The sequence below is a fragment of the Microcaecilia unicolor genome, chromosome 1, assembly GCF_901765095.1.
Source record: "Microcaecilia unicolor chromosome 1, aMicUni1.1, whole genome shotgun sequence".
Lineage (NCBI taxonomy): Eukaryota > Metazoa > Chordata > Amphibia > Gymnophiona > Siphonopidae > Microcaecilia > Microcaecilia unicolor.
The window spans coordinates 676891836-676916163 of NC_044031.1; the positions used below are offsets into that span (position 1 = coordinate 676891836).

The 24328-nt window shown below is 41.0% G+C and overlaps 1 protein-coding gene across 1 annotated transcript in view; it reads right to left on the reverse strand.

The window, feature by feature from the left end:
• NEO1 (neogenin 1) overlaps nucleotides 1–24328 on the reverse strand; it is a 740505-nt gene that overhangs the window by 239592 nt on the left and 476585 nt on the right. The window contains 1 exon segment of the mRNA XM_030191504.1: nucleotides 13400–13520. Within this exon segment, the coding sequence (XP_030047364.1) occupies nucleotides 13400–13520 (121 nt within the window).

Here is a 24328-nt window from a genome sequence, read left to right on the forward strand (position 1 = left end):
ATAAATAATAAAAGGGGGAAACTAAAGAAACGCAAGAGAAGAGAGGAAGAATAAGAAAAAGAAAAGTACTGAGGACTTGTTTGTTTTATCTATGTTAAAACATTAATTTGTATATTTGATTTCTCTTCAAAGCTGTTAACAGGAACATAACCACAGTATGAACCAAAGAACTTTATGCTTTTCAGCTAAGAAATCAGAAAATGTTCATAAACTCCTGAACGTGCTACTGAATAAAGAACAACATGATCTATCATTCCCTGCCAAGATCTGCTGAAAGAATAAACTCCAAAGTAGTCTGTATATATGGCAATGCAAATGTTATTAAGGAGACAAATATCAGAATCGCAACAATGGATAAATCCCACCAGCGCTATTTATATACATGCAAACATACTCAACAAAGCTAATGAGGACTGTGCTTTTTCCCCAAGGCATTACAATGCAAATAAGAAAAGCTGTTTCACCCTCACTCCCAGGACACTATATTACATTCCCCTGAATATTTACCTCATGCATTTTTAATATCAGCTGTATTGAATCTGACAAAAATAAGATGATTAGGTTTTGAAATTGAATAAAAAGACTAATTCATTTGTTGACTTTTCAAATAGTTTCAAAGGCAATGACAAATTTCCTATTCTTAAATGTTCAGTCTCTAAATAAAGACTGACATGCAGTCAACAAATTTCATGCAACACAGAATGAAACAAAATTTTGAGTATGCATATACACTTACAATGTATCGGTTTCTTTAAACATGTGATTAGAAAATCTCTGGTCTCTAATATCAAGTGAAAGGAAATCAGAATATTTAATACCTCATCTGTGGGAGAGTTCTGATGAGTCAGAAGCACCAATATAAACAAGGCTGATTTTCTTTTCTTTCGTTGTTGATTTTTGGCTTGCTAAAACAACTTAACTGTAAATTAAACTCTGCATTATATTCAAATATCAATACACATTTATTGTACCAAGGGAAAATATACAAGGAAAACTGTTCAAGAGATGAACTTGAAGGATTATCTATTTGTTATGCTGCTGAATTCTTTTAGGAGACATTCTTTTAAAGATATTTTGGTATTATGACACAACAGCAAAAAGAAAGAAGTTATTATCCAATTTTTAATTAAATCACTAAACTGCAATGTTTGGTCAATGGATATGTCACTGGTTGATGTACAATAAATTGGTATTATTATAAAAGTAGTTTGTATGTTTTTTCAAGAGTTTTGTTCCAGGGCTGCAGAGTTGGAGTCAATTTTGGGTGGAGTTGGAGTCTGTAAAAATGTACTGAGAATAGCTTCAAAATAAAAATGTACAACGTTATAATATATGGTAAATTTATCATTGTATACTTAGATTTACTATAAGTAGCAGGAGTGAGTCAGAGTTGGGGTCAGGGATGGACAATAGAAAAAGATGCATCTGAGTTGAAGGTTTGGTGTTCTGACTCCACAGCCCTTGTTTGTTCATCAATAAATGAGATTATAAACAAACTGCTACATCTGAAAATTCTTTAAATTTGACCAAAGTATCAATGGCACTATAAATGATGAATTATTAACCAATGACCATCTTCATGACTAGACAACAACAGAGAGAGGGTATTCAAAGCACAAAACAGAGTCCAAACAACAAAGGAAGGCCTTCACAAGCAGGACAAAACCTTTCATTTACACGTGTCCTGTACATAAAACTTGCACTGTTAACCTGACATGGGCTGTGTTTCAGGGCGAAGCGCCTACGTCAGGGGTCAATTGATTAAAATAATCTACAATAAGCACGCCCGCTTAAAGCTGAATCCAAATAGAGCTAAACTTAAGTCCAAGCAAAACAGCATGCACAATCTACACGGGATCGTAATGTCTTATGCACTTCTAGTGTGATCCATCCTTATGACTAGAAATATCAATACTCTAAGCTGTGGAAATTTTGGATTTGTCTCTTGAAAACACATTAGAAGCAGACCTTTTTTGGAAAAGCAGTCTTTATTAACTCTTTAAAATTCCCAGGTATCAAACAGCGTTGTCCTGACTTTTCCAAACGAACCCAGGCTGAGGAACTGTTTGTATCAGCTTTGGTAGAACCTAAAACTTTACACCAGCTGCTATTTCTTGCCCCTGAAGCAGCCGTCTGGCAAAACATGGCCATATTGGACAACGTTGCTTGATTTCTGAGAGTTTTAAAGAATTAATAAAGACTATTTTTCCAAAAAGGTCTGCTTCTCTTTTGTTTTCCATCTTGGATATCATGGATTGTTTGCATTGTTGTTTTCCGTTTATTGAAAACAAATGGCTAAGGGCTTCGTGGACTAGTTTAATGTAGAACCCAAATAAGGAAGAGGCAGCAATGTAGTATACAGTGTAATGCAGGGTTGGTACAAAAGCAGGTAAAAAAAAAAAAGGAAAATGCAGAAAACAGGCATTTAATTACATTTTTTACAACAGGTCCTTACTTATCTGGATTCTTTTCAAACTGTGACAAATAGCTTCCTCCTCCCTCCCTCAAGCTAGATAAGAGTAGGTGGCAACATCAGAAAAACATCAACAGTATTTTCCCAAATTTGAGTCTTCCTTACAAGTAGCATCTCTCCTACTGAGCCTCAAACATTAGTAAGAAATGTCTAGAAATCTAGCAGCTTTTATTTTTCACTGCTTGCTTTATGAGGAATCAGAAGAGATATTGCAGCATATGAAAAGTGACAGCTAGAATGTGATACAAAAGAAAATACTAAAAACATGATAGGGAAGTATTTCCTGGTGTATGTTAACTGGATACCATGAATGTGGGCATGCACCTAAAGTTGGGTAGTTGTCTTGCCACTGGGTATAAAATGTTTTTAATATCATAGCCTAATACAATAACAGTTCTTGCAACTTTTCAGAGTGCAATAATGATGCATTAGAAACTAATTTAGAAGGTTTATTTGATTGGTTCTTTGTACTGCATTTATTTTGGCTTGGATTTTAGATTTGATTACTTTTCTAAATCCAAGCTCAAGGAAGTTACACAGAGGTACTTCTCTAACAAAAAGAGCTTACATTCTAAGGCTTCTATTTCCTAAACTTGCATAAATTGGAATATCGTTGTTCTGTGGGATTTACTAACCTCCATATCTCAAGGTTATGAATATCATGGCAAGTTTGTTTTCTGTGTTACTGCCAGGAATCTAGTGCATTCCTAGCTACAGCAACGCTAAAATAACAGGTCCATCATGTAAAAGCTTGCTTTCCCCCCCCCCCCCCCCATCCCCTAGATATTTTGAAGAAAAGGTAAGGACAACACTCCTAGCAACTTCCCACCTCCAGATTCCTTTTCAAAAGATGCTGCTGCCCCTCCAGGCACACAACTCCTCTATTCCTGAAAATAATAATAATAATAATAATGGGATGCCACCTATACCTTCCATCCTCAATTGCTTTTTTAAATCACAGGTATGCTCCAGGGGCTGTAGATGGAAGATTTTGGGGGGGGGGGGGGGGGGGGGGGGGGGAAGACGTTTTCTCACTATGCTGACCCCTGTTAGCTGACTACCTGAGGAGCACTGATTAGCACATTAGCAAACAGATGCTCCTGGGAAAAAGTTACCATCACTTCTTAAGGTGTTGCTAATTTTCACTGAATAACACAGCTTGTGAAATTTACCACAAGCCGTATTATTCATAATCAGTAACAATGAGCTGTTTTGCGTCATAACTCATTAGCATTTATTGCAATTTTAAAAAATCTGCATTAAGTTGCATTATTGGCAAATTACTTTTGTTAAAGCAACAACTTGTGTTAATTTCCAATAAAGTGGGTTAAGTAAATACAGCCCTAAGGTTTGTACTGGAGGCAATGGACAATTAAGTAACTTACTCAACCTCACACAGCGTCAAGTGGGAGAAACAGGATTTGAACCTTCTGAGTACTGTGCTCTAAAGACTAGGCTGCCATTCTTGATGTAGGGCATGTCTTTTTCACTTTGTTTATCTAGCAATTATTTAAACTGTACAGCATAGGATATCCACAGGAAAAGATTTAGATTGACAAGGAGTGAGATAAATGACTACACCATTCCATGTAATCAATGACAGAGAAATGCCGCATTTAGGAGTCCTTTTACAAAGCCGCAGTAAAAAATGGCCTGCGGTAGTGTGAACATGTCTTTTAGGCACACAATGGGCCATTTTTTACTGCAGCTGGGAAAAAGGCTATTTTTAATGGGCCTACGCTAATATTAAAACAAGCGCTTGCCTATTTACAGCCTGAGTCCTTACTGCCACCCATTGACCTAGCAGTAAGGGCTCACGCGCTACCCATGCAGCCCGTGCCAATGTGGGTGCACTGCCGGTTACGTCCCCATGTACAAAACAGAAAATTATTTTTTTTCCACGGGATTCAGCGCATGCCAAATTCAGAATTACCACCGGGAGCATGCACTACCCTGGCATTAGCCCTCCAGCGACTTTGCAAAAGGGCCTCTTAATCCATTACTTATTCCTTAAAGCATGCATTTCACAGCAGACATTTCTTCATTTTCTAGTGAGGGCCTGACATTCAAAAAAGCTGAGCTCCTAAATTTGTGCCCTATTTTCAGCCAAACTTAGGAGTCTAAATTTTCATCTGAAAAGGAGTGTATAAGTTATGCTCTTAAATTTTAGCCTATCATTCATTGCCTAGATTCACAAGCCTAAGAACTGAAAATCAGTGCTAAGCTCCTAACTTCTTTCCCCCACCCTAAATCCACCTACCACCACCCACTTTTTATGTTCCTCAATTTAAGAGTTCAGTGAAATGCTGAGTAAAAATGTATGCACTCTGTCCTAGTAAATTTTCAAAGAGGCCAATTTATGAGCATAATGCTCGAAAGGCATAAATCCTTTGAATATCAGTTAAGTTTCTTGAATGTTTTGGATTTGTCATTTATTTTTTCTGTCTGTTGCCTCACATATCTAAATGTGAACTTCATGGTTAGATAATAGTAAACCTGTATTGGTACCGATATTGGGTCTCAATTAGTACCACACATTATTGCACATTAACACATAATAACAAGAACTAGCATTTAGTCAGTAAATAGATCCCACTGACAATAATAGGGCTTGGGTGCTAAATTGCATTAATGCATGTTTATCATACATTAATAAATGATGCCCATGGTTTATCTGTAACGAGCAGATTCAGCATGAAATATATAGATCCCACAACAGTAGGTTTCCATTTTCTCCTATTCCTTCTACCCAACATGCCTTCAAATCTATCCTTTATCAAAATGGCGTCTTTATTGCAGGACCCTGAAGACAGTTTCTGATTGTAATTAGGAGTTGGAACATACTGACAGTTCTTACAGCAGTCCATCCACTTCTTACTGTGTGACCTACATGCTGAAACAGGAAACTTATATAAACAATTATGTGTGTGTCCATTCCTTCCAAGAGTTCAATCTGTAGTACATCAATCAAACCTGCATACTAAATGTTTTATTTCTAATATCAATGTAAAAAATAAGAACTCAGTAAGATTATTACATTTAAATCAGCTCATACAAGCCTCAGAAAGATATTCTAGTAGACTGGAATAGCCTGAGTGACAGCCACCTTTTCAATAGGCAAAACTGTACAAAATGCTGGGTAACCCCAATTGTAACAGGCCAGGAAGTCCAAATAGCTAGAATGGCACAAGAAAATGCACAATCCCTTGTAGAAGTTAGGTGTGTCCCTTTAACTAAAGGTGGCACTAACAGGTTTTTCCCTCACACTGCAAAATGGAAATTGGAGCGTGAATATGCAATAACTCCCTTAAAGAGTTGAAATTATGATTTAAACATAAGAGGTCTATTTTATAACAGGACATCTAGGTTAATAGGGCAGGAATGCGCTTATGTGTCTTTATACAATGCTAACATAAATCCTGTAGAAATTGCACGAAGACTGAAGGCGCAGACATTGTACTTGCATGTAAATTGTGACTTCTCCCATGCTCCATGCCTAAGCAAGCCTACTAAACAAGTATACACTAGCTTATACCACATGTACTTTTAGGCGTGACCTAATTTTATGCAAGCCAATTAATGCACAAAAATGGTGCATGAAATTACCCATAAAATATGAAAAATCAAACCAAATAGCACCATTCATCCAACAAGAAAATCTAAATCAGGAAAAAGGATGAAAAAATCAATTCTTCTCTAAATGCTCAACCCCAATACATTGGTAGTGCGATTAAAAAATATATTTCAGTAAAAAGAAGTTTTTAGTAAATAAATGAGCTGCTTCATCTGGTAACATCACTCACTTGTGTGCCTCCTTGGCAAAGGAACATGTATCTACTCTGTTAAGAACAGGCTACTGAGGCCACCTTAGAAATGTGAGATTCCAAATTTCAGTTTCTATCCATTAACCATTCCCACATAATGTAGGAATCCTGAGAGGCACAATCCACTGCGATCTAAAATTATCTGAGAGAGTCTCTCTTCTTATGGCCTTTTCCCAACAAATAAAACCTCTGACTTGGTATTCTTCGTAAAAAGCATGTCAGTTGACAACCAATCTTTAATTTTTCTTTGCAAACAATCTTCCAATCAATGCATTTCTATTTCCCCCAAAAGGTATCTGCATATATGAAATGTAATAAAATCACACTCTGCTTCAAAACTGTCAAGGCCTGCAGAGAAATATTTTAAAAAGGGGGACAGTACAAATCCTTAAGGAATGTCATAACAAACAAACCTAGAGACAAGGGCATAAAACCTTCAAGGATATTCTGTTGAACCCTGTCTGTCTGCCCTCCCACTGTAGGGCCTGTAAGCCACAATTCCCACAATTAGGGCCATACTGTTACTGCTGCCAGTGCCCGAGACCTCACAGCAGAAATGGTGCTTCAATAACTGGTTTTATATATGAGGAGAGGTCAAATACGGGAGGGATGTCTGAAAACATATAGAGAAAAGGAGGCCAGCACCCATATGTGAAGAAACAAGAGTGAGGGTGGAAAGGCAGATGGAAAACCTATTTCCCCATCTGCTGCTGAGGCAGACACTGGTCATTGCATCAACTGAACAGGACAATGTTTGTCAAACTGTTCCCCTACACAGCAGTTCTTTCCGCAGTACTACCACCACACAAACACACACACAAAAAAAAAACTGATGCCTCCATCCATTCAATTCAACATCATTCAAATTACCTTGCTATCTTCAAGGAAAAAAATTTTAAGTCCTTCAGACTTCTTTTCAGCTCACTTGAGTTCCATTCATCTGCAGAAATTCTACCAGTGGTTCTCAGTCTCTTATAAAGATGTAGTGGTACAATAAGGTAATATTAAAACTCACGAAACAAATAAAATGTAACAACGAGAACCGGACAACCAGACAAACAAAAATAATAAAAGTTATTCTCATAAATGTAAGACAGATTTAAAGAACAAGTGATTCCATGTATGGAAACAGAGAAATAAATTAACATACGGTAGTACACAATTGTCTGTCAGTTTATCACCTCTGTAACTGTTATCACTTATATTATAGTCTGGCTGGGTTTCAGACCATGATCCTCATCTCCAATTGAGTGCAGAGCTGGTTATTGCTCTGCTGCCTCAAGTTATAACCCAAGCACTTTAGCTTGGTGAGGCATGTGCTAGCGACCTCCATGGGATCCCTACCAGTAGAAGGCGTGTGGGTCCCCATACCCCTCTCCCCAAACTCACTTGCAACAGCAGTAAACTAGATTTTAAAAAAAAATCTTGATTTGGCTGACTGGGTTTAAACTGTTTGTGAGGAGAATAAAGTTTCTTTTAAAAAGACACAAAGTCCATACACAAAAGCACAACTTCACAGAAGGCAACAGGCAGATCTTGGGGGTGGAGTGGGGTGGGGAAGGACCTGAAAACTGAGATAGAGTAGTCTTACCGAGTCACAGGAGGCCCGATGCCAACAATGTGACATGATGCTCCTGATTTCAGCCTCAGAGGCCTGCAAGGAGCTCCTGGAGGGAATGGTCATGGTGGTCCCAACTGAGCCACACAGTCCCTGGGGCTCCTGACTTTGGTAGGAGTGGCGGTCATTTTAGTACCATCCCCCAAATAGCTGGGTATTTTGAGGCTGGTGCTATGCCTAAGAAGGGAGAGATGGTGAGCTTGACCTGACCTGTGGAAAGGGGCCCTTAAGAGACTGAATGGATGCAGGCATCTTTAGCATGATTGCAGATGGCCCTAAGGGTGGATCAGTTCTCTGTGAAAAGTGGGCACCATGCAGTCCAGTCCCAGAGTCCTTTCAGGGGCCTAGTGCCAGCAGCCAACCATATGGCACTCTATTGGGAAGTCAGAGTTGGCTCAGGCCTTTCAACTACAGCTAACCTCTCCAAACGTCCCTTGGGAGTCAGCAGAGGGGACAAGGGACTGTCCCTTATCAGCTAGGAAATCTCAGGACCTGCAGAGCCTGTCCCTGAATGAGGAAAACTCCCCAGTCCCTCCAGGGGTCCAGGTTTCTTGGAAGGCTCTACCCACTCCCTCAAGGGGAGTTGGAGAGAGGTTGTTCCAGCAGCCAGTGGTGAATAGCTTGGCTGTGGCAGTGATGATGGCAGTAAAAGGGGGAACGACATTGAAAGACATCTATGATAAGAAGGTAGAACAGCTGCTAAAACAGGCTTTCACCTCTAGAGCACTTAGTGTCCAGGCAGGGCTCTATGGGCGCTATATTGCACTGACTGCAACAGCTCCCAGGCTCCTCCAAGATGACATCTGAAATTGGTGGTGGCCTTCCTCGCAGATATTCTTTATAACCTGGTCCTATTCTCCTCATGGCCAGTGACCTCTTGGTGGTAGCCCAACAGTGGCTGCAGCTGCACCACTGGGTGGCTCACATGTAAATCACATCTAAAACTCCCATTTAGGGAACGTTTGCTATCTGGGGAGGATCTGAGGGAGACCAGGTCACAGCAACTCCCAGATGATTGTTCAAGCCAGATGGCATGTCCCTCAGAGAACAGGATTAGATCTAAAGATGGAGGATGCTTCACTTGGAGGCCACATAAATCCACAATGGAGCAGATGCAAAATAGTATATTCAAATCCAATATATAAAATGATGCATGAGCGAAACGTGGATCAAGTTGGGTATTTCTAAATAAAGGCTTTTTTTTTTTTTATTTGGATCTGCTCTCTTTATGCAGCTGGTTTATTCCATCAAACATTCTGGGAGGGGATCCCAAAGGGAACTAAGGCTCAGAAGCAGTGTGCGTGGAGGCAGCGGGAATCAGGGACCCACCTCTCTCTCCAGCCCTGCTAAGGGACCACAGTGAACTTCAGCTTGTTCTCTCACTGCTACAGGTCAAAGGCAGGCTTTCCTTGTTCTGCTACGAGTGAGCCCATATCACCTCTGAATAATGAGTGCTGGAAATGGTATGACAGGGGTATGGGCCTGGAATTCACAGAACCAGTTTCAAACACCTCTATGGCATTCCCTTGCTGCTCTGCTGCCAAAACAGGTGGTAGGAAGTGCCCTCCAGTGACTCTTGCAGCTTGGGGATTGTGAAATTGGTCTTCCAGCATGAAGGTTGTCAGGGGTGCTTCTCTATCTACTTCATGATCCCCATGAAAGCGGCATCCTAAAGGCCGATCTTTGTTCTCAAAACAGTAAATGTTTCCCTTTGAGTTCTATACTGTCACATGGATACTCTGCGGTCAGTGACTGCTTTAGTTTGGCCAAGTGAATTTCTCATCTTTCTGAACCTGACAGAGGAATCACGCCTTCATATTATGTCCTCTGTGCTTCTGAGTTCAGGGTCCTCAACTTCAGTGCCCTGCAAATCTTCTCCATGGTGATGGTGGTCGCACCACATCTCCACAAGCTAGGCATCAGGTTGCATTTGAACCTGGACAATTGGGTAATCAGAGTCGACTCAAACACAAAGGCTACCATGTGGGAGGTGGTCTTCCTCCTCAAGTGCCTGGGCTGGGTGCTGAACTACCCCAAGAATTAGTTGTCTCCTTCTCAGGAGTTGGAGTACCTCGAGGTGCACCTCAACACCAAACAGGGTGCAGTATATCTCCCAGAGGACTCCAAGCAGAAGCTGCAGGCCTAGAAAAGGCTGCTCTGTGCACAGGGAGCACCAGGGGCACTACTCAGCTCCATGGCATTCACCTTGGAAGTGGTTCCTTGTGAAGGGCACACATATGGCCACTCCAGAGAGCCCTTCTGTCCTGCTGGGTACCTCAATCAAACGCCCCTGTCAAAGGCCTTACACTGTAATTTCGCTTCGTAGGACAATTCTCGCCATCTGCTAAAGGAGTACCTAAGCCCCTCTTCCCCCCCCCCCCCCCCCCGGTATATCTAGTTGTAACCATCAATGCAAGTCCCTGGGCAAGTAACGCAAGGCCAATGTTCACAAGCAGAGGCGACAAGGCCCATCAATTACCTGGAGACAAGAACCATTTGGCTGGTATTGCATTTCTTCCCCTACTTTGTGGACAAACAGTCTGTTTGATGTCCGACAATGCCACAGTGATGGCATATATCATCAATAAGCAAGACATGTAACCATGGCTATGGAAATGGCTTGAATATGTTCTGGAGATGAAGTGTACCTTTATGCTCTTCTCAGCTACTCATGTCACTGGGGCAGAGAGCGTACAAGTGGACTTCCTCAATTGGAAGGCACTAGACCTGGGGAAATGGTAATTGGGGTCCTCAGTCATTCAGCTCCTGTTGGATTATTGGGGATGGCCATGCTTTGATCTGTTGGCAGCTTGACAAAATGCCACGGGTCCAGTCTTTCAGCCTCAGAAAGAGTGTGATTTCGCAGGCCTGGGCCACTGGTGCAGCCTTGACCTCAGAGGAAGCTTCTGAACATCTTTCCCATAGCTGTTTAATGGGCAGAGTTCTTCAGCACCCCACTGTCCTTGGTAGGCAAATATAGTTCACCTGCTCATGGGTTCCTGAGTCCTGGCAGGCCCCAGTGAAAAGAGACGACCCCAATCCCTTCTGGCTTACAACCTGGCCCTTGAGAGGCATCACCTAAAATGAAGGCTATTCCTATATGGTCATTTCTACCCTGCTCAGAGCCTAGAGAAGTTCTATATCTCTGCATATGTCAGAGTCTGGTGAGTCTTTCAGCTGGTGTACAGAGTGGGATCTATACCTAAGCTGGTTCTGATACCTAATATTTTGGAATTCTTGAACAGCAGTTTGGAGCAAGGTCTGGACTCCAGCTCCCTGAAAGTTCAGGTAGCAGCCCTCTCCTGATTTGAGGCAAAATCCTCAGGGGTTCCTTAGTGGTGCACTTGGATGGATTGTTTGGGGTTTTTTTATACAGGGAAAAGCAACTTTGTCCTCCTCTTTGACCAGCTCTCCCACAGTAGAACCTCAAATTGGTCCTTCATGCTTTGACGGGGCTCCTGTTAAAACCTCTGAGATAGGCCACACTAAAGGATCTTACTCTGAAGATGATATTTCTTCAGCAAGGCATGTTTCAGAGCTTTAAGTCTTACCATACAGGGATTCATACTTGGCCTTTTCCAAGGATGTGTCTCACTTTGGACCATTCCTTCAAAAATAGTTTTTCCATTCCCAGTGTTAGCTGGATTTGACTAGAAAGCTTCAAAAGCTAGATGTCCAGAGTCCTTCTCCACTATTTGGAGGTAAGCAACTCTGTTCATCTCTTGAATCATCTGTTTGTTCTGTTTTAGGGTCTGTGCAGAGGTCATGTGGATTCCAAATCCTCTATAGCACGCTGGGTCAAGGCTGCCATCACAGTGGTTTATATTATTCAGAGGAAGGAGGTATCGAGGGACCTAAAGGCCCACTCCACTCAAGATCAGGTGACTTTCTGGAACTCTTTGCCAGAAGATGTAGTATCAGTGGTTAGTGTATCTGGGTTTAAAAAAGGATTGGACAAGGTTCTGGAGGAAAAGTCCATAATCTGCTATTGAAACAGACATGGGGAAGCCACGCTTGCCCTGAGATTGGTAGCATGGAATGTTGACACTATTTGGGTTTCTGCGAGGTACTTGTGATGTGGCTTGGCCACTGTTGGAAACAGGATACTAGGCTAGATGGACCACTGGTCTGACCAAATATGGCTATTCTTATGTTCTTATGAATACATTTTCAGGGTAGCTATTTGGTCATCCCTTCATTCCTTTCAAGGACCTACAAACTTGACGTTCTCCTTAGAGGCAAGTCTGCCTTTGGGAGAGTAGTGATTCTGAGGGTCTTGCCTTCACCTACCCAACAGGATATTGCTTAGGTACATCCCTTTTGTCTGGACTGGTATAGCAGAGACAAAAAAGGAAGGTGAAATTCAGTCATATCTGTTAATTTCCTTTCCTTGAGTTCTACTAGAACAGTCTAGGACACACCCTGGAAAATTACGGCATACAGAATTTCCCTCATGCTTTGCCTGCTCTCTCCCTGTGTCAGGTAATTCAGGATGTGTTCTTATAATTTTTTTTTTTGTTACATTTGTACCCCGCGCTTTCCTACTCATGGCAGGCTGAATGTGGCAGGCAATGGAGGGTTAAGTGACTTGCCCAAAGTCACAAAGAGCTCCCTGTGCCAGGAATCGAACTCAGTTCCTCAGGACCAAAGTCCACCACCCTAACCACTAGGCCACTCCTCCTGCAGTGTTTTTTTGTGGTGTTATCATGGTGTGTAACAAGGTAGACCTATTTCTGCTTTGGCAATTCATACCTTTATACAGGTGATGTATCTCTGTTGGTAAGGGGGCTCAAGGAAATGAAATGTAACCTTCCAAAAGATTTACACACTCTTTATTGTTCTAGGAAGGTTTGATTCCATTTCTGACAGTCAGCAATAGAATATATTACTTTAAAAGAATCACTGATTTCTCATGGTAAGTTTCAAGTTTATTACTAACTTGCTATCTCGCCTATCGGGCATACCAACTAAGCGGCTTACAGGCTAATAAAGAGAGGTGGAAACAAGTGAAACAACAGAGACAACACTGATTGAAGGGGAGGAAGGGGAGAACTACAATATTCATGATAGGAAAGAGGGGTAGGACAGCACAATAGGAGGGGGGATGGATGATCATTTTACTCCATATTAAACAAAAAAGACGTATTTTGTGGAAGAGCTATTAATTTTAAATAAAAAAAGAATACTATTATAAATCATAAACGTGGAGATAAATTATAAAGGTGAACTAGGCAACTGAAAAGAAATCTTAAGTTTTTGTCAGCATTGTAATATGAAAATAATTTCTACTTGAGGGTGACTATTTTGAGGTCTATATTCATGGTGGGCTTTTGCTATTGCCATAAAATAGAAAGAATTTCAAGCAAAATAGAGCAAGTACATACTGTGTGCTTTAGAAGATTGCTTACAAGAACTTTAGCTATACAATTATTTTGTATTATTGCTGTAGCATGTCCTACCAATTAACAGCCATTTTACCCTTACCATGCTCTAGGATTATCAGCTGTGCTCCAGCCTGAGCGTTCCCAACATCATTTTCAGCAATGCACTGATAAAATCCCTCATCTGATTTCACCAGTCCCAGAACCTGTAGGTTATGTTCTCTCTGAAGGGAGAAACATTGCAATATGAAGATGTGTGACACAATACTTAACTGTATTATGTAAAAGCAATGTCCAACAGCAAGACAGAGCTGACTTACCAGATAGAGTAAAACAAAACAAAAACAAGTCCAGTAGAGATGGCTTTTACTGAGCAAGAATTTCAACATGTCAACTTCTGAAGGACTCGACAGAGGCCGTGTTTCAGCATGAATGCCTGCATCAGGAGTACATAGACTGTTATAAAATATAATAAATAAAACCATGGCCAAAAACATAAAACATATAAAGGATAAGAACAATAAGAGATAAAAATATACCCATCAAGATGAGATTACAAAGAACTAAAATGTAATCAAATATGGAGTAATAACCAATATGTATTATCAATAGATATACTTCAACTTAAACAAAATCTTAAAATTAACAGATATAAAAATAAAAAAAAGTACAAAAAAATGAAAAACTAAATAAATGACATATCAAGAAAATGAGATATAGAAAAACGTAAATGTTATAAATCTTTTGTTAAATAGTCATATTAAATGCTAACAAATAGTAGACCATACCTTAATCACAGAGTGAAAGATGTAGAATAGAACACAAAACATTCCTAAAATCCTAAAGCTACAAAACAAAAAATATAAAACATAAAATTAAATTACATTTAGTGGTTTCAAAGGGAGTTTATAAGCACATTGCCATATAAATTATGGAATTATAAAGTATAAGAACTGTCCAGGAACCTACATGTGAACTGTGCGTGAAATGTAGTAATTATATCAAATTGCCTTACAGTGTTAAGAGTGTGAAGAAAAGAGTGATCATACAGAGTGTACGGAAAAGGTAACATCATATTTTGATTCTACCTTGTCAAACCTGTGTAATAGTGAGCATTAAAAAAAAGCACCAATGAAAAAATCCCTATTTGACTTTTTAATCACAGTGGAATTAAAGTTAATAATCAACACTGGAAAAGAAAATTCAAACATAAATATTTACATGTCGTTGAATTGGATCTTAGTATTCAAGAAATATGAACAGTCAATCTTTCATTCATCAGGCATACCAGCTAGACAATGTAAATAGAAATCTTTAGATGACTACCTCTTCAGCTCGATTCAACTAAGATGAATAGTTTATGATTGTCAACCAGTATCTTTGCTGTTATACTTTATTCTTTGTTACCTTATTGTTATCAATAAAAATAAAGCTTAAAAAAAAACCCAACAAATTTCATTTTTGTGTTCTTATACTATTATTTTGTCCTAATGGCTTCATCTATCACTATATTTTTTTTCACATGTTCTCCTCCTCCTTGGAATTTAGAGCTGGTATATAAGTTTTGCAGTTAGTTTCTATGCTTCCGACAATAGACCATAGACAATAGACCCTTTTTGTGCACCCATTATTAGTAGGATCCACGATTGCATGCTTTTTTTTTTCAACTGGACAAGTAAGACATTCATGGTCAGCAAATCATCTTATTTGTAAGCTATCTTTTTTTAAATATATTTTTAGCTACATGAGATCACATTTTTATACACTCTGCAGTGATTTTCTGGAATGATATAGAGTATATCCTGCAGAAAACTTAAATATATAGGTGCTCATTTTCAAAGCTTTGAAAATGAGCCCAGTTTCTTTGACAGGATCAGAACAAAACTTTTGCTCTAGTTTGCATTTCAACAGGATTTACACCTGTCCTTAAGCACTCTGCCTCAGCAGCAACTTTATCATGGAATCATTATTTTCTCATCAAATCATGATATACCCAATTTGTCTCTTACCTTGCAGTAGCAAGTCTTCTCTTTTTAGACCTTTGCTTTCCCACTTCCGTTCTGCTATTAAAGCATAGTTACATTAAGAGGATCATTTTCAAAGCTCATAGACTTACAAAGTTACACAGGTTATTATGGGCTTCTTTTACAAAGCTGTGCTAGCAATTCCTGCGCGGCAAATGAGAGGAAGCCCATAGGAACTGAATGGGCTTCCTCTTATTTGCTGTACCAAGAATCGGTAGCGTGACTTTGTAAAAGAAGTCCTATTAACTTTGTAACTCTTTGTGCTTTGAAAATAAGCACCTTAATTATTTCAATTTAGTGATCCACTGCAGCTTAGCACATTGTAAAGAGAATTTTTATTTTATTGCCACACAGTACAGTTTACATAACTTAATTTTTTTAAATTATTTTTTTAGAAGAGTTTATTGAATAATGAGAGCAGTTGATAGACAAAGAGGGGCATAATCGAACGGGGTGCCCAAGTTTTCATGAGGGCGTCCTCGCAGGATGGACCCGCGAAGGGGCGGGGAAACCCATATTATTGAAACAAGATGGGCGTCCATCTTTCGTTTCAATAATATGATCGAGGACGCCCAAATCTCAACATTTAGGTCGACCTTAGAGATGTTGAGATGGTTGACCCCGGTTATCGGCCATAATGGAAACCGAGGACACCCATCTCAAAAACGACCAAATGCAAGCCCTTTGGTTGTGGGAGGAGCCAGAATTCATAGTGCACTGGTCCCCCTGACATGCCAGGACACCAACTGGGCACCCTAGGGGCAGTGGCGTTGCTGGCCTGGATGGCACCCGGGGCGGAGCGCCGATGCCCCCCCCCGGGTGCAGCGCACCCCCCGCTAGATGACACCTCCCCCCTCAGGCGAAATGACACCCCCCCCCCGGGTGCAAGCCGCTGCGGGGGGGGGGGGTGGGGTGCCGCGGTGCGCGCCTGCTCCTCCGAGTTCGCTAAACTTCGTTTGTTCGCTGCAGCTCCCTCTGCCCCGGAACAGGAAGTAACCTGTTCTGGGGCAGAGGGAACTGCAGCGAACGAACGAAGTTTAGCGAACTCGGAGGAGCAGGCGCGCGCCACGGCACCCCCCAGCGGCGTGCACCCGGGGCGGACCGCCCTCACCTTGGTACGCCACTGCCTAGGGGGCACTGCAGTGGACTTCACAAATTGCTGCCAGGTGCATAGCTCCCTTACCTTGGGTGCTAAGCCCCCCAAAACTCACTCCCCACAACTGTACACCACTACCATAGCCCTAAGGGGTGAAGGGGGGCACCTACATATGGGTACAGTGGGTTTCGGGTGGGTTTTGGAGGACTCACATTTACCAACACAAGGGTAACAGGTAGGGGGGGGATGGACCTGGGTCCGCCTGGCTGAAGTGCACTGCACCCACTAAAACTGCTCCAGGGACCTGCTGTCATGGAGCTGGGTATGACATTTCATGCTGGCAAAAAAATATTTTTTAATTTTTTTTAGGGTGGGAGGGGGTTGGTGACCACTGGGGGAGTAAGGGGAGGTCATCCCCGATTCTCTCTGGTGGTCATTTGGTCAGTTCGGGCACCTTTTCACGGCTTGGTCGCAAGAAAAAAATGGACCAAGTAAAGTCGGCCACGTGCTCGTCAGGGATGCCCTTCTTTTTTCCATTATCGGCTGAGGATGCCCATCTCCTATTCACGCCCCAGTCCCGCCTTCGCTACGGTGCCGACACGCCCCCGTGAACTTTGGTCATCCCCGCGACGGGAAGCAGTTGAGGACGGCCAAAATCGGCTTTCGATTATGCCGATTTGGGCAATCCTAAAAGGACGCCCATCTCCTGATTTGTGTCGGAAGATGGGCGTCCTTCTCTTTCGAAAATAAGCCTGAAAGTGTACATTCAAAAAGGCATAATACTCTGCTATTAAAAAAAAAATCTTACAACTCAAGAGAACTAGTTATAAAAACAAGATCAGACAGCTCTCAATAAAAATCACCAAAATGGAACACTTCCAGTTTTTATATAATTTTCCAAGTATGAAATACCCAAAAAGTGATCATTCTACCACCCCGACCCAAGCCCGAAAGAGAGAAAATTATTTTAGGTTTTTCCTTGCCTCCATGCAATCATTTACATTTTTTGTTTTTTTTATGCTCATTATTGTAAATATTTGACAAAGTAGAATATGATATTACCTTATCCGTACACACTGTAAGGTGATTTGATATAATTACCATTTTTACACGCATTTCACCTGTAGGTGCCTGGACCAGTTCATATATTTTAGAATTCCATAATTTATAAGGAGATGTTCTGATTTAGCCTTATGATCCTGTGAGATTCAGTGGAATTGCTTCTATTGTTTCAGTGTCTCTGCTCATTTATTTTTATTTTTGTTACATTTGTACCCCGCGCTTTCCCACTCATGGCAGGTTCAATGCGGCTTACATATTATATACAGGTACTTATTTGTACCTGGGGCAATGGAGGGTTAAGTGACTTGCCCAGAGTCACAAGGAGCTGCCTGTGCCTGCAGTGGGAATTGAACTCAGTTCCTTAGGACCAAAGTCCACCACGCTAACCACTAGGCCACTCCTCCATCTATATTGTATTTCTGCTATATATATTGTACACCATTGTATGTTTGAGATTTTATTGTATGTAAAATCGCTTTGATGGCAATTAATCAAATAAACACAACCTTGAACTTGATAAGGTCCCTTTGGAACCACTAACTTCCCCATTTACTAAGTCGCATTAATGGCTGCCGTGCACTAATGCCGACACAGCCCATTCACTTTCAATGGGCTATGTCGGCATTGCTGCACAGCTTAGTAAACAAGGGGGTAAATATAATTTAAATTTTGTTTTGTGGTCTTAGGATTTTAGGAACATTTTGTGTTTTATTCCACATCTAGCACTCTGTGACTGAAGTATGTTTAACAAAAGATTTGTAACAATTAAGTTTTTTCCTATATATTATATTTTCTTGTTGATAGGGAATTAACTTACTTTTTTCATTTTTGTTGATTTTAAGATTTTGTTTAAGCATAACTACAGTGCACTCCATTTAAGTGCACGTCGGATAAGCGCATGCTCTGTTTAACTGCATGCCGTACTTCGGTCCAGTTTTTGGCACCATCAATTTCTATGGGTACAAACTTCAGTTTAGCGCACCACTGATAAGTGCAAGATTCGCTTATATGCATGGTTTAAGGCCGCTCCTCTGCAGGAAAGACTCCGCGTAAGCGCTCGCACGGGATATGAAAGCCGATTGGAACGTGACAACCAACGAGATTTCAAATTTACGGCCCTTTTAACTGCCACAGGCAGAATAAGCGAAAGAACGTTGTTAGAATTTACACTGGAGGAGTCGTTATCGCGCAACTGTAAGACTTTAACACTGGCTGAATGAATAGAAGTTCTTAAAAAATTAGAAAACAAACTCAAGCATCTATTGCTAAAGAATATGGTGTCAATCCCAGTCAAATTTCACATATCTTGAAGCAGAAAGACCAGCTTCTGGAAGACTGGCAAAACAATACAAATCCACACCAGAAACAAAAATGGGTGGGAAAAGCTGAGGAGGTAGAAGATGCTCTTTTTCGGTGGTTTTTTCAAGTCAGGAGCAGACAGTTTCCTGTTAGTGGTCCACTGCTTATGGGGAAAGCTAATCAGCTAGCTGAAAGTCTTGGACTAACTGATTTCAAAGCCACTGTTGAATGGCTGGAAAGATGGAAGGAAGGAGAGGAACAACATAAAATTCAAGAAACAGCATGGTGAAAAACAAGACGCTGATGACTTTGGTGCTGAAAATTAGGTTGTTTCAGTTCTTCCTACCATCTTGAACGAGTTTGCACCTCGTGACATTTTCAATGCTGACGAAAACGGTCTCTACTGGTGAGCGATTCCTGATGGAACACTTGCATTCAAACAAGTCGAAACTACAGGAGGTAAAACGTCGAAGGACCAACTGACGATCCTCCTTTGCTGCAATATGGATGGGAGTGAGAAGTTGGAACCACTCGTCACTGGAAACAGCAAACTGCCCCGTTGCTTCAAGAATGTTAAGTGACTTCCTGTGTCATACAAGGCTAACGCAAATTCATGGATACTACCGTATCTGCTCTGACCCAGGGGACAGAGACAGACACCTTAAAAGCCTGACTGCATCCTTCAAACAGAAAGGATACAACCCCAAAATAATCTCCAAAAATATTGCCTCCTCCCTCAGAACACCCAGGGAAAATCTGCTACAGTACAAAGAGGAAAAAACCACAGACAGAATCCCCCTTGTAGTGACATACAATCCAGAGCTGGAAAAACTGAGGAAAATCATAAGAGATCTACAACCTTTGCTCCAGGAGGATGAATTACTGAAGGAGATATTCCCATCCCCACTAGTACTGGCCTTCTGACAGCCACCCAACTTAAAACACAAGCTTATCAGAAGTAAACTCCCAACACAGACCGAAAAGGAACAGAAAGGCACACTTCCTTGTAATATATCTAGCTGCAAACTATGCCAAAACATTTCACAGGACCTCACAGTCATTCACAAAGGAAAGATATTCAACATAAAGGAATCTTTCACATGCTTATCTTCCAATGTGGTATATATCATTCAGTGAAAAAAATGTAGCGAAGGATGCTATATTGGAGAAACTGGCCAGATGCTTAAGACAAGATTCAATTTACATAGACATCACATGAACAATACAGCCAGTAGGGCCCCCACCCCGGTGGGACAGCACTTCACAGAACCAGGACACTGTACCAGTGATTTCACAGTGAGAATACTGAAAGGTAACTTTAAAACAATACAGGAACACAAAACCTTTGAAGTCAGAATGATTGAATATTTCGACACCCAACAGACAGGACTTAACAAGGATCTGGGTTTTCTAGCCCATTATAAACCATAAAGTTGTATTTCTCTGCTTATCACCCTCCCCTCCCCACAAACATCCTGCTAGACTATCTATGGAATGCTTTGAAGTCCCCATACACATCTCCTACCCACCCTGCTAGACTGTCTATGAGAGACTGTTATATACACTGTCAGCTACCACATTTGCTTATTTCTGATCTGACGAAGAAGGGCAACCTTCGAAAGCTAATCAAGAAATGTACTAAGTTATGTCCAATAAAAAAGGTATCATTTTATTTTATTTTCCATGTTTTAATTTTGTTTGATTTCTATTGATTACCTTAAGGATGACTGGGGAAATTTGGAAGCAGTGGCTAAAGAAGTTAGACACTAGAATGCAGGCACAAAAGTGTCAGATTTTGTCGCTTTGTGATAATTGTGCTGCACACAGTGATGATGTCAAGCTGTCTAACGTCACGGTGGTCTTCCTACCACCAAACACTACCTCTCTGATCCAACCTATGGATCAGGGCATAATAGCCAATTTCAAACAACATTATCGGGCTCTTGTGCTACGTCGTCTGATGAGCATTATGATGGACCAGGCTGGCAAGGATAAGCGTGCTGTTGAACTGGCTCGTAATCTATCACTGTTGGATTCCCTACATATGCAGAAAGAAGCCTGGAATCATGTTACAAAGGCAACCACTGTGAACTGCTACAAGCAGGCAAACTTTGTTAGGGATGTGGAGAGGGATGAAACAGATGCAGCTGTTGCAAACACCTCAGATGAACAGGATATTGGCATCCCAGCCTGTGCCACTGAAGAGGAGTTTCATCACTACGTAGCTGTTGATTACAATCTACAAACAGCTGATGACAGCACTGATGTCCAGATATGCGCCTACACGCAGGCAATGGCTGATGATGAAACAGATGATGAAATGAGCAGTGAGGCACATGCTGACGAAATTCAACAACCTCCTGTCACTTTTGCAAGAGCGCTGGAGAGTCTCAACACCGTGCGGGCCTATCTGGAGGCCACTGGATGTCAGTGCTATGACAGTTTTTACCGTCTGGCAGACAGTCTATGGAACTCACAGACACAGGAGTGTACAGAGGACTATGACTGATTACTTCAAGTAAGCCTAACGTCAATTAACAGAGACTGTATACTGTACGTATAATAAACAGTACTGTACATATGTTTATCAGATGTCAAGCTTCTTTGGGTCACAACGGTTAAGTGCACGCTCCGGTTAACTGCATGTATTTCTTTGGTCCCAGACCCTTGCACTTAAGCGGATTGAACTGTATATCTAATGATGTGCATATTGGTTATTACTCCATATTTGATGATATTTTTACTCCTCTGTTTACTAAGCTGCACTAGCGGCTGTGGTGAGCTAATGCAGCTTAGTAAACAGGGGGGTTAGTTTGTTGCAGTCTCATATTGCTGTATAAATTTTTCTCTGTTATTATTTTTATCCTTTATATATTTTATGGTTTTGGTCATGGCATTATTTATTTTTTTAGTTTTTAATCTATGTAATCCTGATGCAGGCAGCCACGCTGAAACACAGATTTCATGGTTTTTCCCTGTATTAACTCAAGAAGTAATCATAAACTAAATTCTATCTCACCACCAGTAGGTGTGTGTCATATGTTTTGATTCCTTCTATACTGCTTAGCATGTCACCAGAACCCTTCAAATAAGGGGAAGGAAAATACTTTTTTTTTTTGGGGGGGGGGGGGGGGGGAGAGCTCCACCCCAACTCCTCTCACAGTTCCCATTTAGTAAATCTCATGTAAATCATTTAATAATCATTCATATGGGACATTCCCAAAATACAAGAAATCTACATTTTAAAAGCTGACATCTCATTCTCCAAGTATTAAAAATACATTTTCTATTTATTTGTTGTGCAACCATTTTTTTCCAATTATATTGGAAAAGGTCTGTTTCTCTAATTCCTCTCGTTCCACCCACACCCCTCCCAAGTCCTTTCCAGGATCTCATTTCTATTTTCTGTTCCTTCACTGTCCTGTCTTCTTCCCAAATTCTGTTGAATTTTTTTCTCCATTTTTTTCATCTGTTTTCTTATGTACCTGTTGCTAGATTTCATTCATTCTCTCCCCCCCCCCCCCCCCATAATCCTCAATCTCCCTTTTTGATCTTCTTACCTGCTTTCTCCTTCCTGCACTTACCTCCCGAGTCCTCCGATTCCCACCTTTGTCTTATTCATTCCCTAACTTCCTATTTCCTTGTCTTTTACCCACTTAATATTCTCCCATTTCCAAAATGAAGTATTCATCCTCGTTACCAACCCAGATCCTTCCCTGTCACTCAATCTCCAGTCTCCTTTCTTATGTCTTACCTCCTTATTTAAGATCAAGTTCTCCCTTTTACCTCTCAATAGTGAAAACTCTTTTGGAAGTGTACTATTTATGAGAAAAAAATAATTTTTTTCTTCTTTTTCGGCAAAATAAATATGACAAAAACCACCGCTAGCATTTGGCACTACTTTTGTTACACCTGGAGGAATTCTGCACAAAAACAACTGCACACACTATTTTAATAAGTTACATAATTCTGTATACCATACCAAAACAACACAGTATAACCACTGTATCAAATAGTAATCAATTTTCTAATATGTTCTTCCTCAAAGATGCAAAATTTGAAAGATGTTGGTGAAAATTTTACCCAGGAGTACAGAAATAGTGCATCATAACTAGGGCTTCTTGCTTTCAGCAATTTTTATTTCAGCAAACCAGAGTCCTAGGGGAGTTCCAAGCTTCAGGCAAGTGCTGACTTCTTGCAGCAACACAGTTGTGATTATTGTTGTTACAAATGAAAGCAACTGAAGAAAAACAAATCTGTGCCACCTGCAGTTTCTCTTGCCAAATGAAAACATGTGAAATCCAGAAGCCCAAACCATAAGACTGTAGATCACTTTCCCTCTACATACACAAATATATACATATACTGGATCCCTCTTTCAATGCTGTATCTCCCCTCTCAGATGACCCCCAACACTCTCTCCTACCCCTACTCATCCGCTTTCAACATTCTCTCTCTCAGCTGATCTCCCTACTACTCATTCTGTTATCCCATCTCCCCTGCTTATTTTCTCTTCCACATATTCTCTTACCCCCCTCACTAACTCATCTCCACTTCCACAGGTCCTCTCACCCTCTGTTGTTCCCAGCTCTTCTCCCTCCCTTCCCATACATACTCTATTTTTACCCCTCTACACATGCCCTCTTCCTCATCTATACACACTCGTTTGCTACCCCTCATCTCCTTTTCCATGTCCTCTTACTCTCCTGCTTGTTGGGTCTCTTTCCCCACCACACACATACATTTCTGATCTCTTTTCACAAATGTTCTGCCTATCCACTGCTTAGTCTCCCATATTTCCTTGGCTCCTTGCTCCCCCAGAAAGTGCCTTCCCTAGCTTCTCTCCCCAAAATGTCTCTCCCAACACTATTGTTGTTGGACAATAGGGTCTCCTTGGTTCTAACACAACTATGGCCTTCCTGCACTGCACGGTTCTTCCAATGTGGGATGAACATGGTCCTTGAAACCCTGTGCTATTCTCAAACGTTTGTGAGAACAGTACAGTACTTCAGTACCATGCTGAGTGTACAGTGGGAGAACCATGAAGTGCAGGAAGGCCACAACACCAGTTTGGTTTCAACCTGGGCTCCACCTTCCTACCTTAAGGAAATTCTACCAAGGGACAAGGGAAATTATGTGAAAATTCTACAATGTGCATTTGCTCAGAATTCCCCCAGGATTACTGTGTGTGTAAACTTCCTAGTAATAATGCACTATTTTGAACACAGTTTTTTTCTGTAATGGCAATTCCTGTTGTACTTCTTTAGTGGCGCTAAATATAGAAGTGTCTCTGTGTTTGGGTTTTTTATGAGAAATAAGGAAACAACTGTGTGGGTGGGAAGCAGCAAAGGGAAGGTTCCAGGGCTAGCCAGAGGCAGCCTGGTTTAAGATACACAAGTCTGGAGTGGAGCAGAGAAGGCCAGAAAGGGGGAGAGAAAGAGGAAGAGATGCTGGAAAGAGGGAAATGCTGTACATGGATGGAGGCGAGGATACAAGAAAAGCGATGAGAGGAATGTTGTGCATGGATGGAGGGGAAAGAGGAGATGCAGCA